This window comes from Haliaeetus albicilla, chromosome 26 (genome assembly GCF_947461875.1).
Source record: "Haliaeetus albicilla chromosome 26, bHalAlb1.1, whole genome shotgun sequence".
NCBI lineage: Eukaryota > Metazoa > Chordata > Aves > Accipitriformes > Accipitridae > Haliaeetus > Haliaeetus albicilla.
The window spans coordinates 11,667,149-11,681,926 of record NC_091508.1 but is presented as its reverse complement, the minus strand read 5'-3'; the positions used below and the strand labels follow the sequence as shown (position 1 = coordinate 11,681,926).

Sequence of the window (14,778 nt, the reverse complement as noted above, 5' to 3'; positions counted from 1 at the left end):
TCCCAGGGTGCAAGGTCTCCCAGGCCGGGGCAGCCCCCCCCGCGGGAGCTGCAGCAGGGGCCTGAGTGGGACTGCTGGGTACCCACGGGGTACGGGGGGGGCTGGGTGTACGGGGCGTACGCGGGGCTGAACCCGGGGTGTTGGGGGGTGGGTGTACGGGGCGCACGCGGGGGTGCGGGCGAGTGGGGTCCCCGCGGCTCACAGAGGGGCTGGAGGGGCGGGGTGGACCCGGGGCTCACCGGGCTGGGTTCCCGGTGCACGGCGGGGGGGTGGGGGTGGGGTGGGGGCTGCCTGTGCGGCAGCGCGGGGGTACGCGCGGTCCCTCGGCCCAGGGGCGGCCCCGCCCCGCACCCACCTGCGCAGCTCCCCGGCCGCCCCGGAAGCCCCACCCCCCGCCTCCACGCGCCCGCCGGAAGCCCCGCCCTCAGGCCCGTCCCGCCGCCGCCGCTTCCTCCTTCAGCCAGCGCAGGAGCTGCGGCGCGAAGTACGTGATGATGGTGTCGGCCCCTGCGGAGAGACGAGACGCTGGAGCCGCCCCGCGGGGGGGGGGGGGGCAAGGGGACGGCAACAAGGGGACAGGGTCGGGGGACGTGGGGGGAAGCAGGCCTCGGGGCCGGCCGCCTCACCTGCGCGCCTGAAGGCCGTCACCGCCTCCCTGACGGCGGCCTCAAGGCTGAAGGCCCCGGCCTGGGCCCCATGCCACAGCATGGCGAACTCCCCCGAGACGTGGTAGACGGCCAGCGGGTGGGTGGGGTGCTGAGGGGAGCACCGGGGGAGGGAGGTCAGCCGGCGGGCAGAGAGGACACCCCTCCCCGCGGCCCACGGCCTCTTGCCCGCAAGACGTGCAATCAACAGTCACAGCCCCTCCGGTTTGGATATATCCAAACTGGCCATCCCAAACGTGCCCCTCTCCTGCCCACCCCACCCCTCCTCCTCCAGGGACACCCAGTGCCCTTCGCTGGCACGCCAAAGGAGCTTACTCGCGCCTTGACATCCCTCACAAGGTCCAGGTAGGGCATGCCCGGCTTCACCATCAGCATGTCTGCTCCCTCACGCACATCCCGGTCCTGTGAGGGGAACACGCGCGCAACCCCAGCAGCTTGGGCTACAAGAACATTTTCCAGTGAATCCACAGTTGGTTTTCTTCAGAAGTTTTGGCCTGGTGGTTGGTTTTCCCAGGATGGATCACAGGAGGGTTTGGTGAGCCCCTAATGGCCACAGGAGCCCACAGACAGGCTGCGATGGGCAAGAGATGACACTCCCCTCCACAGACACACAGCGCCTGGGGAGAGCTGGTGGCTGCGTGTCCTGGACCTGACACCCCAAGCCACAGCAGGGTATGCAGTCACCAACCTCACAGCTCCCAGCGCACAGTCCTCTGGCCCATCCTGCAGACCAGCTCTCTGGCAGGCTGATGGGCCTCATGTTTTGCTTGTGGAGGGGGAAAACCCTTGACCATTTCAGCTACTGTGCTTCCTACCCCCTTTTGACTCCATCACCCCTGACCTTGCTCTCCCCCAACCCTGCTGCACTTCTGGGTGTGAAGGCTTGTCACCTGGGTACCACATGAGGGTTTTTGAGTCCCCACAGCCATAAACCCACGACCCTTGGCGCTGCCCTGGGCAGCCCAACGCTGGCTCACTCACCACGGCGCGCATCGCCAGGCCCCTGGCGCCTGGGGGCAGCTGGTAGCATCGCCTGTCTCCGAAGGCAGGTTTGGATAGCGCGGCGTCCCTGGTGACAGGCAAGGCAGAGGGCAGGGGATGAGGACCAGCACAGCTCCCCATGCCTCTTGCCTCGTACAGCTTCAGCAACATGAGGACAGGCTAGGACAAGTGCCTGAGCCATCAGGGCCAGTAAAAGCGGGACTCTTCTGACCCACCTCAGTGCCCCAGGATCAGCAGACCCCCAGCGGAGGTCTGACAGGTCCAGGCTGTCCCTGGGAGCTGTGCTTCAACACCTGCTGCCCTCCCCGTGCCCAGAGTCTGGGGTAAAATCGTGTCAGACATTTTCCTTTTGCTCTTTTCCGAGGCAGGTTCCTCAGGGACGCCCTGTCAGGTGCAGGCCGTTCTTGGGATGAGGTCCAACAAACAGCTGACTGAGCTGAGGCTTGTCCCTGAAGCCACCCTTTGCAGCAACACTGGCTCCTGCAACTCCCCTCCTCACTGCTCCTGGCAGCTGCAGCCAGTTCCCTCCCTGCCTGACTTGCCACCAGCACCCAGGACGAGCAGTTGAAGGGGTGGGACGGAAGATCATCCAAGTGATCTTCCCACCAGCCAGCCTTTCCTGAGCAAGGTACACTTGACTCCCTTTTGCACCAGGAAGTAGGAGGAGAGCACTCCAAAGCGACCAGCATGGCCCCAGCTGTGGCCCAGGCTCTGTCCAAGGCCCGTTCCCAAATAACTATCTGGGGACACACATCCTGGCCAGCTCAGCCCTGGCTGGGGACAATCCCAGCTGAGGGACAGACCCACCTGAAGGGACCGTAGAAGCATGAAGCAAACTTGGCGCTGTAGCTCATCACTGAGACCTGCAGAGGAGAGCAGAGCCGTGAGCACCAGAAGCTCGGTGCTGCATCATGGCACCAGGGCAGTAGTGATTCCCTCCCATGGCTGTTTGTTTTATAGTCTGCCCCACAACCTTCTTCCCCTGCCAGAGGCCTGGCACCTTGCTGTCCCCATGTCCAGCCAAGGACATTCCCTTCCTGCATGCACTGGGGTGGGGAATGCCTGTGGCACGTCCTGGGCAAGGTAGGGGTTTGCTTCTCCCACTGCTTGCCCAGGTCCTGTTGTGGTGCAGCCTCCTCGTGGACATTGCTCCTGCCTTTGGCACATGCAGATCCCGAGCTCACCTTGTTGCCCAAGTCATTGGAGATCAGCGCCGCCTTCATGGCCGCGATGCGCCCATCCATCATATCTGAGGGGGCAACAATGTGGCAGCCTGCAGGGAAAGACCAGAGATGCCGAGAAGTGCCCAAGGCTGTGACGTTGCCTGCAGGAGGAGGTGACCCCAGGGCCAGAGGGGCTCCGGGTGTCTGCAGCTCTGCCAGGGCCAGCATGTGGAGGGCAGGGGAAGTGTCCTCCGGCTCGGAGCAAAAGCACTCTCAGTTGGAGCCAGGCCCAGTTTGCTTTTGGGCCTGCTGAAAGTGAGAGGGGATGAGTCTGTGAGAGTCAAACTTGGGTACCACTGCCAGGACACTCCCCACCTGCTTTGGCATAGGCCAGTGCCACTTCTGCCAGCCGCTGGCAGCTGAGCTCGTTCTGGATGGTGCCGTCTTCACGCAGGATGCCTAGGAGAGAAACCTGGGGTTATGCAAGCGGCTGGATGGCCGGTTGCCTCAATCCCTAGGCTGGGACTGCGGCTCTCACGACAAGCTATGGAGATGCTCAGAGCAACAGTGGGGAATGTGTTAAGGGAGCTAGATAAGGACCAGGAGACCCATGAGACAGTCCCCCAGGGACTGGACACAACACATGGGTGCTCCAGGGAAGGGAAGACAGAGATGGGGGACACAGACAGGCGCTCAGACAGATTCAGGTGGCCTGAGTGGGTGCCTTAACCACCCGTGCCTCCCACCCTGCTGTCAAAACCCTGGAGAGGTCTCCCAGGCTCAGCTGCATCAGCACTGGCGAGCCAAGTCTTGGGGCAGGAGCTGGCCAGACCCCACCAGCACATGGAGCTCCTCAGCAGAAAATGGCAAACTCCCGGAGACTCCCAGTACCAGAAAAATGCCCAAAGAGCAGCTCAGGACCCCAGGCTGTTCGCTCACCACAGTGCCCATGAGATGTGTAAGGGCACAAGCAGACATCACAGGCAATTAGCAACTCTGGGAAGGTGGAACAGATCTTCTTGATTGCCTGGATGGCAGGTGTGTCCTCTGCATCAGCTGCAGAACCTCTCTCATCCTGTGAGAAGAGAAATGCCTCAGTGCACACAGCCAAGGGCTTCCCACTGGCTCCTGCATGGTAGCGGTTCTGCCCAGGAAATGTTTGCTGAACCGTTAGGCCCTGTAACACAGGGTAGTGTGACCACCGACGATGGAAAAGGGCAATGGAGTAATGCTTCTGAGCAGTCAGTGCAGGTCTTGGGGCCACCTGCTCTGGGAACTTTTTGGGTGTCACTACAGTCTCCCATCCCCATCCTGCTCTGCCGAGCAAGGTGCAAGCACGCCCAGAGATGCTGAGCTGCTCCTGTTTGATCAGGAGACCCTCCAGCCCCACATGGCGCTCCCACACCTCTGTGGCTACGCCAAGGCCCCTGCCCCCACCACACACACTGACCTTGTGGACCTTGCTGGGCACCCCGAAGATGAGCACACACTTCAGACCGTCTTCGACAAGGGGACGCAGCATCCCCTCCAGCTTGTTGACTCCATACCTGAGAAGAACAAGTGTAGGGGGGCTGCCAGGCACCCAGACCTACTCCATTGGTCAAGCTGGTCTCTGACTTGGATACTGGTCTGTGAGCGATCCAGCACCCACAAGCATCCACACCAAGTAACAGCTGGAGGTACAGGGAAGGTGTTGCCTGAACGTTGGGAGGAACAATCCGGGACCTTATCTGGGCCTACAGGGGCGTTATCTATCCGGCAGGGACACTCTCTGCTCTGAAAGGACGAGCATGCCCTGCCCTTGGATCCCTTATCTTAGCGACCCTGTTGCAGATCCAGCCCACCTCCCTACAGGACCACCCTGGGGCCTCTCTGACCACAACCCTGCTAACATGGCAGCAGATGAAGACAGGAGCTGCCAGTCCAGCAAGATCTAATGCATGACTGGAGGCCACATCCTTGCACAGGTTTTCTAGCTGCTGCTGGAAACCCTGTTTGCTTCCAACTTCCCTGTGTGCCCAGCCCCCACAACGTGTGAGTGCTCTGGGACATTGTGAGACCCTGGCACTATCCCTGCCAGTATTGGTACTTTCCCAGCATCCCCACTATGATTCCTTCCACTCCCTTGGCAGAGAAATGCTCCTGCCCTGCCTGATGCTGGGGGATCCCCAAGGCAGGGACCACAGAGGGTTGGAAGTGTCACCCCTGGCCCATGCTCATCTCAGGCCATACATCAACCCTGCTTGGGCATGGGCCACAGCAGCGACTGGCATGCAGCTTGGCAGGGCTGGATTCTTACCTGGCTTGTCCAGGGAGGCTGGGAATTGGCTCCACTGCATCAGGGCTGTCACTGCAGGAGGTGGATGGGACAGAGATGTGAAGACTCAGTGTGAGAAGGAAGTCCCTACCCCAGGCTTGTCCATGGGGAATCTTTTGGGAAGTCCAAGCCTAAGAGCTCAGGGAGCACCTATGCCAGTCAACCTGAGCTTGGTCCATCCCTAACCCAGAGACACAGGGCTCACTCACGTGACAAAAATGGGGTAGATGAGGTTGGAGGCATCGAAGGTGGTTGCCGTACACTGCCAGGAGCGTAGCACCGGGTGGAAGTAGCCACTGTGCAGAAGGGAGTCTGCCTGCATCTTGGGCCTTTGCTAGGAGGTTGTGGAAGGAGAGCCTGAAACACCAAAAGGAACCAGCAGGCTGGTTAGCGGCAGCATCCTGGTAAGCCACTGCTATCGGCGCATGTGAGGAGGGGGCTGAGATCCAGGCAGCCACTGCAGGACCGTCCCTGTCCTGCTCCAGGCACACATGGGGAGCATGAGCTGCAGCCCAGCCAGCTTCATCCCAACTCTCCCGGGCACTGCCCCACACTGCGTGGGTGTTGCAGGACCCCACATCAGCAGTCACAGCACAGCACTTCCCATAAACGGGGATGGTGCTGACTCCTCCCCACAAAACCTTCCAATTCTGTGTGTGAAACCACCAATTTACAGCCAACAGCGTCCTCCCACAGCAGAACCACATTCACATGGTTCAGCACTACCACACTCCGCAGGCTCTGTCTGCTTTAGCTTGTGTAACTGTACCAGCAGTTTTCTAATGATGAGACGGTCATTGCTTAATTAGTCTTATTTTTGCTTAACACTGTATAATTGTGTGATACAGCTTTTGTATACAGAGCAGTCAAAAGCTGCTCTGCGTAGCATGAAGTATTTGTGGCTACAGTGTACAGGTGCAGTTACAGAAGAGTGTGGCCGCTGGAGGAGAGAGAGGTGCTGGATCATCCTGAAGACAACAGGGCTTTAAGCCCTGTGGTCACACAATTCCAGTGGCCGATTACTGCTGGATAAGGAAAACTTAGGAGTTTCAGGGGTAACAAAGAGCAATTACTCAACATACATAAATCAAGTGTTAGTTATGTTATTGTTGAAACTTTTCCTGTAGCAATATTTTATTTTTCTGTAACAGTTAGATCTAGTAATTCTGCAGTTAGACCATTAAGATTTAAATTTCCACTAGCACTGAAATCTCACCAACATGTGGTCGGAGGGAGCCAGGGGAAGGCAGCTGCCCCTGGACAAGGCATTTGGCTGCAGCACAAAAGAGAGCAGCTGTTACAGCCCTCGGAACCACAACTTCAGCAACAGACTGTTTGTACAGAGTGGCTTCAAGGACTTCTGCTGGCTGCACACACAGGGACACATCCCACAAATACCCCGCGCAGAGGAGCCAGGAGTGCCCTGGGAGACAAACAGCATAAGTCCCTTAGGGAGACGACAGATTTTGTTTTGAGAGCTGAAACCCAAGGGAGGCAAGGCAGGAGGAGAGCTGGAGACAGGCTTCTGAGAGAGCAAGTGGGATTCCTCTGCTGGCACCCCCGGACAGGGCAGGAAGCCCTGCCCTGTCCGGGGGTGCCAGCAGAGGACACGAGGATGGGACCCATCTCAAGGGAGCAGCCCCACGGTCCCAGTCCCATTCCAGGAAGCATTCCCCAGCAACAAACCTCACTGCCCCCAGCTCTCTCCAGAGAGCAGACATGGCTCACACAGTCCAGGGCAGAAAGTTTTACACCAGCCAGCAACGGAGCTGGGAAGGACATGGCCCCATTCTTCTGGAAAACATTTAATCTGAGGTGTTCACCTATTTTACACACTCAAGACCCTTCAGATATTCTAATGCTGAGCCAAATTCTCAGTCTGTATCAGGCCACCCCAGTGCATAGGGCACTTGTAATGTAGGGGCATCAAATTCAGTCCAGGGCTTGAACCGAGTCTTTCATACCCCTAGCAATCACCTCTGCTTGGGGATGGGGGAAAAGGCACCTCTCAGTTACTTACAGCCTAACATGTATAAAAAAAATGTATAAAAATATCGGATGGTGCTTGTGGGGGATGCAGACCAGCTGACAGGCATGCTGGCAGTGTCATGGCCTCACTTGGCAAGTAATTTTTAGCCCTGGAAAGCTGCCGCTCCAGTCCTTACTCGCAGGGAAGGGGACAGCCCTTGGGTGAACTGGAGTTGGCAGCACCAGCACAGCAGCTCGGCCGGCCGCTCAGGCAGAGCTCCAGGCAGGCAGCAATCGAGAACAAAGGGCTCAGTGAACAAAACCCACCTCGAGAATCCAAAAAATGCTTTAAACAGTTAATCCCACAGGAGGAAGGGGAGCGGGGACTGGGTGGGACCAGAGGCACCTGACTCTGTATGAGACAGATAGAGGCCACAGCTCCAGAAACTGCTCTCTCCGGGCAAGGAGGTGGGCACCCAGTGGAATTGCAGAGCAGAGATAACAGCCAGGACAGGGGGGCCCCAGCAGAGCCCCCGTCTACTGTGAGGGCAGGGGAGCCAGGATCCTCCTTACAAGCCCCATGTGCAGGAGAAGCTGCCACCAGCCAAGGGCTGCAGGCTCCCCTTGCCCATGCAGGGCACCTGATCGGATGAGGGCACTGGGGTCTTACAGCCACAGAGCTGCCACATGCCCTACAGCTCCCCAACAGCTGGGGAGGGATGGCAGGGATGCAGAGCAAGGATTGGAAGAGTGCCATGATAAGGGACCGTTGCACCACACATGTTGTGCCCTAGAACAGGGCTATTTCCCCCGAGATCCCCTTAGGGATCCAGCAGAGCACACGGGCCTCTTTCTCTGACATTAAGGGCCCAAACCTGTCTTTCAAAAGCAATCTGTTTCGTGCACACCAGAGCATCAGTAAGGAGGAGTTTAAGAACAGCCCTGCAGCTCCTTCCCAAGCAAACAGCTCCACAGCAGTGTGGTTTCATCTTTGCTCCTCCATAGCAGGACTGCTTGAGAACCAGCCCAAACCCGCAGCACCTGAACTCACACCTTCACCCAGCCCAGGCCTGCCGTGGTGACCCGAGTGCCTTGCTGTATTCGAGGGGAGAGAAGCGACTGCAAAATGAGAGAACCACGCGCACACCACCCTCCTGTTTGCACTAGCACAAATTAAACAAACTTAGCGGACGGGCTGAAGCCAGACCCGACGTATGCCAACAGTGAGCTGCAAAGGTCTGCTCCAGCTGCTGACAGCACCACCGAGCCAGCAGCTGCCTGTTCCCTGGCAAGATGCGAGGAAGTTGCTTTTCAGCATTTTGGGATACGGAAACGCACACAGCCTCATCCTGCGGTGCACAGCTATTTAACTGAAGTCCTGGAGATGCACAAGCTCCAGAAATCCCAAGTGCAAGCAAGGATGGACTAGAGCGTACTAGGACAGCGGAGCTCCCCGGGGAGACAACGGAGGTGCGGGTTAATTAACAGTCACTAACAAAGGTCAAGATGTTATAGAAGATTTCATCTTCTAGGTGGGATCTGGAAATGGGGATGCTCGGGGCAGGGGGGGCTGTAGTTACATGGCCTGATGAGCGGGAGCTCAGGACTGACTCCAGCCCGCAGCATCATGTGCTGCTCGGTGATTTCCCCACGTTTGCGACGGTAACCGCGGGCTACCGAGCAAAAACCGGGCTACCCTTGCTGCCTTACCGAAGGCTGCCTGCACCCTGCCTGCACCCAAGCGGTGCCTCCTTGCCCGGCCGGGCCCAGCCCCTGGAGTCGTCCCGATCTCCGGCCAGCCCTACAAGAGGCCGGGGTCGGGGACCGGGGAGGCCGGAGCCGAGGCGGTCGCCCCGGCCCCGGCCCCGGCCCCGGCCGCAGCCCCAGCCCCAGCTCCAGCTCCAGCTCCAGCTCCCCCGGTCCCGGTCCCCGACCCCGGCCCCCGCACTCACCTCCCGCCGCCGCCGCGTCCCGCTCTGGCCGTGTGACTCTTCCTTGAGCCCTCGCGATTTACATAACCCCGCCCCACCCCTCGATTAGCATAGGCACACCCACACAGGGATGGCGGCGGGAAGTCTCGCGCGGCGGAGCGCGGGAAAAGGGTGGAGGCGGTGCGGTGTGTGGGGGTGTGCGCTGGGAGGGGGCGGGCGGAGCAGGGTTTTGAGGGGGTATAGGGTTCTGGAGCAGGGCTGGGGGGGCATGGAACACGGCTTTGGGGTGCTGCGGGGGGATCTGGAGCCAGGTTTTGGGGTGCTGGGGGGGGAAGCTGGAGCAGGGCTTTGGGATGTTGGGGGGGTCCAGAACAGGGTTTTGGGGTGCTGCAGGAGGACCTATAGCCACGTTTTGGGGTGCTGGGGGGCATGGAACAGGGTTTCAGGGTGCTGGGGGCGTCCAGAATAGGGTTTTGGGGTATTAGCAGGGCCCAGAGCAGGGCTTCGGGGTGCTGTGGGGGCTTGCCAGGCCAAAGGAGGCTGGAGCCACACTGCAGGCCTGGCAGCACACATGCACATATGCAGGACAAGCTATTTTCTCCATCTCATTGGAGCATGGGAGATGCACGGATCATGTTTATTAGTCTTCAGAAAGATCAGTCAAATTATAAAGCATTTTTCCCAAAAAGGGGCTTACTCTAATAGGTACTTTCTCATGGTGGCCTGTAGCTCCCACAGGATAACATCGTTTCCTTAGCCTGCTGCAGCACATAGACACCAACCCAGTATCTCTCCTCTCTTTCCCCCCAGCCTGGCACCTCTCACTGGGAGCAAGGGTGAGCTGAAGGCTCCTTCCACCAGGTATACAAACACCAGCACCCAAACCTCACTTCACAGATAACTGGAAATCTCTCTTCCGAGCCTCCATGCTTCCCTTGCTCCTCTCAAAGGCGAGTTTGCAGCAGTCTTCATCCCCCCTTTGCTGTCAGCTTCTCCCTAAACAATTTCATAGTGAGTTTGCTTCTGGCTTCACTGCACGCTCAGATGCGTGCTTATGCAATCACAACCAGCTCATTTTATTACTGACAGAAATAAGAGACTCCACTTCTGTAAAAAATCTGGCTTTTATTTAGATATTGTTCCCTTCCAGAATATACAACCCAGATACGTACTAGAAGAGGAAAAAAGAAAAAAGAAAAGAAGAAAAAGAGCTAGAAGGAAGGCCTTTTTTGTTATTGGAGATCTTGGGAAGACATCAACTCAGTCTTTTCATCTGTTACTGACTGCATGCCAGTAGAAACTAAAGAGCAGAAAATCTTTGTTGATTCAGGTCTTTTCAGGAGCCGGGCTTCTGTGTGTGAGAAGCCATTGTGCCATGAAAGCATAAAGGCAGGGTTGCTCTTGTAGGTAGCTAGCTCTGCATCAATTTTTTTGTGAAAGGGCATACTATTCCTCACAAGTGCTATTTTAAAACTGCACATCAGCAAAACTTGTAGGTTTTACTTCAATGTACCTAAAACTTTCCTCCAGTTTCCTTCACCTCAGTTAAGTTCAAGTATCAGGTTTTTTAGTCTTCAAAAAGATTGGTCAAATAAAAAAGCATTTTTCCCAAAAAGGAGCTTATTCTAATAGATACTTTCTCAGAGAAGAGAAAGGCATCAAAGCTAAGAATTCAAGTATAAAAGAGCAAACCTATATGGGTACTAGGAATACAAACAGCTTGTTTCAACCCATCTTTCTTGAAGGACCTATTTCAAAAACCACAGGCCTGAGGCTGGCCCTCCTAGGTGGAGCATCCCGTCCTCACTGCCTTCCTGGAGCCCATCACACTGGGAGGCTAGCCGCATCTCTGGAATGACTGTCGAAGGCTAAAGATGGATCTTGGATGTCATTAGTCCATTGCAGTTGGGAAAAGGAAAAAAAAAAACAAAAAGATCCACCACTCTGTTCTACCACATTTAAACTTGCTGCAGTCACCAACCTGTCTGCAGGAACTGCAGCTCTGCAAAGGAGGGAAAGGAGGTGAGACCATCAGATCCACCGGTGCCCATTGCTGACCTGCAACAAACATACCACTTGATACAGCCACCTTTTTTCATCCCCAATGCACATTGTAGCCGTTCATTTTGCTTCCAATTTTTAATAAAATTCCTCTTGGTCTCCCAGGGCTTTAAAGACACAAAACAAGCACTTTTGGTATTTAGTTTACACTGTAAGTGCTGTGAAGTTTTTTTGATTCAGGTTGATTTGGGCAAGAGTCAGCCGAATGGACTACTGGTCCTTGTACAGTTGTACTGTATTGCTGCATAAGACTCGTAAGGTTGAAAGACACAGTATCACTGTCACAGTTACAGCAGGAAGAGAAGGCACAGCCAGAATGCAAGAAAATGAAGGAAAAACACAAGTCACTTGGATAAAAAGCTTCAATGTTCAGCTTCCAAGCCTCCTGACATCATCATGTAGATTCTAAGCCCCAAAGGGTTAATGATCTGTTTGATTCCACCCCTGACTTAACAAGCTTATTCAACAGTCTCTCAAGTTCTGGCCAGCTGCTCTACTGACCATCTGACATTTCTTTTCTCCTCTGTTTCAGAGCCAACTCAGCATAAAAAGCCCAGTCCCATTACTGTCTGTTCAGGACCTGGGGAGGGTGCAAAGCTCCCTGTGCACAGGGAGTAGTCCTTCCATGAGAAAAGCTTTTGCAGAAGTCCTTTATGTACAAGTTAAAGCCAAAAAGGGACGGGCTGCAGAGGAACAGTACAAAGCTCTACTGGAAACAAGAGGGGACACAGCAAGGTTGATTTACAGCATTTATATCCCTCTGAACAAAACCCAGCCCCTGCACACATCTCGTCAGCAAGCTCAGTTGTCCACCTCTTCCTCATCATTTTGCTCTTCTTCCTCCATCCTTTCATCATCGTCATCATTCTCTTCCTCTCGGCTCTTATCTTGCTCCTCTGAGTCTGCCTTCTTGTCTTTATCCTTCCTTGCTTCTTTCTTTCCTTTCTGTTCACGCCTGTAAACTAAAAAAGAAAAAGAGAGAACACTGAAAAATTGCAAGCCAGTGTTTCCATGGCATGAACTGCACAGGAGCTGAAGTCCAACATCCACTTGCTCTCCAGGCTTACAAGGGGAGCAGTGAACTCATAGCAGCAACTCACCCTATTATTTGAGCTGTGCTGACCAGCTCCATAGGAAATCAGGTTAAGTTTCAGCAGAAAAATGCTGAAAAGGACGCAGGAGTTCACATTTACAGGCAGCACCTAAGACTTTCCTTAGATAAACATAATAGGGGAGTCATAGCAGATGAGACTTTCCCAATCCTCATCAGTTGTGAAATAATGTTATCCCAGTCCTGTTAAGGTGCACATTATTTATTCCCCAGGCAAACTGCAGTGTAGGATGCTGGGCAAAGAGAAGAGAAACAAGACAGGCAAGTAAGTGTTGCTTGTCCAGTGTTCGAGGAAAACAGGACTTGGTGGTAATTAGACTCCCTCGACATGAACTGAGGACGATACCTTCCAGTGATTCTTTCAAAGGGGCTACAAATCGCTGAAATTCCATTTCCTCCATGGCAGAGAGAACATCGCTGGCATTCAGCGTTTTCCTCTTCCCCTTCATGGCAAAGTTATTTGCACTAGTCAAAAACAAGAAGGAAAACAGAGGTAATTGGTACTGGTATCAATTTAGTCTTGTTTATTAAAGTCACAAGCAACTTCAAAAAAAAAAAAAGCCATCTCCTAAACATTTGGGTTTTTTTTAAATCACTTACTAATAGTTTAAGATACCTTCTTGTTTACATTGGCTGTTTGTGCTTTCATCTAGTTGCACTGCTTTCCCACAACATTAGTTTTCTGCTTGCATGGACCTTTTCTACAACCAGGGGGAAGGAGAAAGTCTGAACATTAGCTGTAAGGTGACAATTCCACAAAGCCATGCGAGTACTTAACACCAGAGAAGTGACTGCCTGCACAGCATATTCTGAGCCACCCCAAAGACATTATTGTGTCCTCTGTGGCCAGCTCCTAGGCTGACTAGTTTGGCTCACACTTGCCCTAATGCTGCTATGTGGTAAGTAGCCTGGAAAGCGAACAAAGGGCTCTTGCCTTTGCCAGGAAAAGCCACGCAGCCATATTCTAAGGCTAATGGCAGTTTGGGACCCCTCTTGTCCCTGGTGGGGTTAGAGCATCTCTGTGTAGAGAGCCAAGCTGCTTTCCCCACAGGTGTTAAGGGCAGTCCAAACCCAACGGCTGCAGTCTGGCAGACTGGGCTACACTAAAGATCATTTTATGTATATAAACAGACAATACCGAAACAAATACTCCAGGACAGCCAGCAGAGAGGTGAATTATAAATCAACTGCACTGGTTATCCAATGTAACAAATTCTTACCATGATGTTGCATAAAGCACAAACACACTTGCCGCTCGAGATATTGCACTCCGAGCTTCTTTGGAAATATTTACTCCATCAGGAAGCTGAAAAAAAAATGCAAGTTTTATCAGCAGCTTCTATAAATGACTTAAACTTACGTGTCAGTTCTGTTAAGGCATTCAGAGAGCTCAGCACAGCTGGACACTAAAGGTTGATCTCAGATGCTATCACAGAAACTTTGATGTCAGCTGAAAGCCAACTGCAATTTGGCTGCCTTCTCTTAAATGCAACAAGCTACACAGAAGCAAAATACCTTCTGCATCAGCGGCGGGTCCGGCCACGCTCTCTGGGGCCATTCACCCGATGACTACCAACCTCCTGACACAGACCAGTCACTCTGCCGTATCCAGATCCATTCAGCAACGTCTCACAGCTCAAGACCAAACATATCATTAAGTCAACGACTGGGAATTATTCTAGATTTTCATACAGACAGCGAATCGCTTCTGCTCTGACGTCATTTGGTTCGCCGAGTCCCGCTGCGAGAGCTCCCCTGCCTTTGAACTTCTACTTTCGGACATTACGCGGTCGTGACTGGGGGGTTTTGGGGCCCGGACCCTCCCTCGGGCCCGGGGCCCTCACCGAGAGCCCATCTCCCCGCAGGAGCCCTCGGGGACACAGCGCGGGCAGCGGCCGGCTGCGCCGCGCTCCCCAGGGCGGCTCCTCCCGGGGCCCGGGCACGTTTCGGGCAGCAAAACCGCGGAGCCACGAACCCTCTGCGGGGGCTGCCCGGGGAAAGCCGGCTCGCCCTCCCGCCCCCCGCCGCGGCGGGAGGCCCCCCTCCCCCGGGACCGGCACCCACCGCCTCCTTGATGATGCGGGTGATGACGGCGTTGGGCAGGTTCAAGTCCTCCGGTCTCTCCGCCATCCTGGGCCTCCAGCAAGGCAAACGGGGCGTCACCGGGCGCGGGCGGCGATAGGGGGGGAGGGGGGCGGTGCGTGTGGGCAGCCCGGCCCGCCCGTACCTCGCCCGGGGCGGCCACGCCGAAGCGCGCGCTCAGCCGCTGCCCCCTCCCCTCCGACCCGTCCCGGCGTGCAGCGCGGCCCTTCCCGCCCGCCACCGCGGCCGCCGTTGCCTAGTGACGGGACGGGCGGCGGGGCGGGAGGGGCCGTGAGGGGGAGCGGGGGCGGTGGGGGTCCGTGAGGGGGAGCGGGGGGCGGTGGGGGTCCGTGAGGGGGAGCGGGGGGCGGTGGGGGTCCGTGAGGGGGAGCGGGGGCGGTGGGTGTCCGTGAGGGGGAGCGCGGGGGTGGTGGGTGTCCGTGAGAAGAACCCTGGGCTGTTGGTGGGAGGGCGGGGA

At 55.8% G+C, this 14,778-nt stretch overlaps 2 protein-coding genes across 4 annotated transcripts; both read right to left on the bottom strand.

The window, feature by feature from the left end:
* Positions 1 to 159: 159 nt before the first annotated feature.
* ALAD (aminolevulinate dehydratase) lies at positions 160 to 9,149 on the bottom strand. Of its 3 annotated transcripts, none has more exons than XM_069771069.1 (12): positions 8,826 to 8,932; positions 5,357 to 5,504; positions 5,130 to 5,180; positions 4,281 to 4,377; positions 3,770 to 3,905; positions 3,206 to 3,289; positions 2,852 to 2,940; positions 2,475 to 2,530; positions 1,647 to 1,734; positions 981 to 1,067; positions 627 to 828; positions 160 to 507 (listed from the first exon to the last, which is right to left on the bottom strand). In XM_069771069.1, exons 2-12 carry the CDS (start codon positions 5,467 to 5,469, stop codon positions 425 to 427), a joined length of 1,086 nt encoding a protein of 361 aa, XP_069627170.1. In that variant the 5' UTR covers positions 5,470 to 5,504; positions 8,826 to 8,932; the 3' UTR covers positions 160 to 424. The 3 variants fall into 3 exon arrangements, with proteins under 3 accessions (XP_069627170.1, XP_069627169.1, XP_069627171.1); XM_069771068.1 differs by lacking the exon at positions 8,826 to 8,932 and adding an exon at positions 9,068 to 9,149 and having other exon boundaries at positions 162 to 507; XM_069771070.1 differs by lacking the exon at positions 8,826 to 8,932 and adding an exon at positions 9,068 to 9,149 and having other exon boundaries at positions 168 to 507; positions 627 to 756.
* Positions 9,150 to 10,151: 1,002 nt separating this feature from the next.
* On the bottom strand, positions 10,152 to 14,526 carry POLE3 (DNA polymerase epsilon 3, accessory subunit). Its single transcript, XM_069771064.1, has 5 exons — positions 14,447 to 14,526; positions 14,283 to 14,359; positions 13,439 to 13,524; positions 12,565 to 12,683; positions 10,152 to 12,069 (listed from the first exon to the last, which is right to left on the bottom strand). Exons 2-5 carry the CDS (start codon positions 14,346 to 14,348, stop codon positions 11,909 to 11,911), a joined length of 432 nt encoding a protein of 143 aa, XP_069627165.1. The 5' UTR covers positions 14,349 to 14,359; positions 14,447 to 14,526; the 3' UTR covers positions 10,152 to 11,908.
* Between the last annotated feature and the right edge of the window lie 252 nt (positions 14,527 to 14,778).

Coding starts and splice junctions, on each gene's coding strand:
- ALAD (XM_069771068.1), bottom strand. CDS start 5,469: ATGCAGGCAGACTCCCTTCTGCACAGTGGCTACTTCCACCCGGTGCTA. Junction 5,181..5,356: donor ATCTACCCCATTTTTGTCAC/GTGAGTGAGCCC, acceptor CACCTCCTGCAG/TGACAGCCCTGATGCAGTGG. Junction 1,735..2,474: donor TGCTTCTACGGTCCCTTCAG/GTGGGTCTGTCC, acceptor GCCTGTCACCAG/GGACGCCGCGCTATCCAAAC.
- POLE3 (XM_069771064.1), bottom strand. CDS start 14,348: ATGGCGGAGAGACCGGAGGACTTGAACCTGCCCAACGCCGTCATCACC. Junction 13,525..14,282: donor CCCGCATCATCAAGGAGGCG/GTGGGTGCCGGT, acceptor TTTTTTTTTCAG/CTTCCTGATGGAGTAAATAT. Junction 12,070..12,564: donor TTTGAAAGAATCACTGGAAG/GTATCGTCCTCA, acceptor TTTCTTTTTTAG/TTTACAGGCGTGAACAGAAA.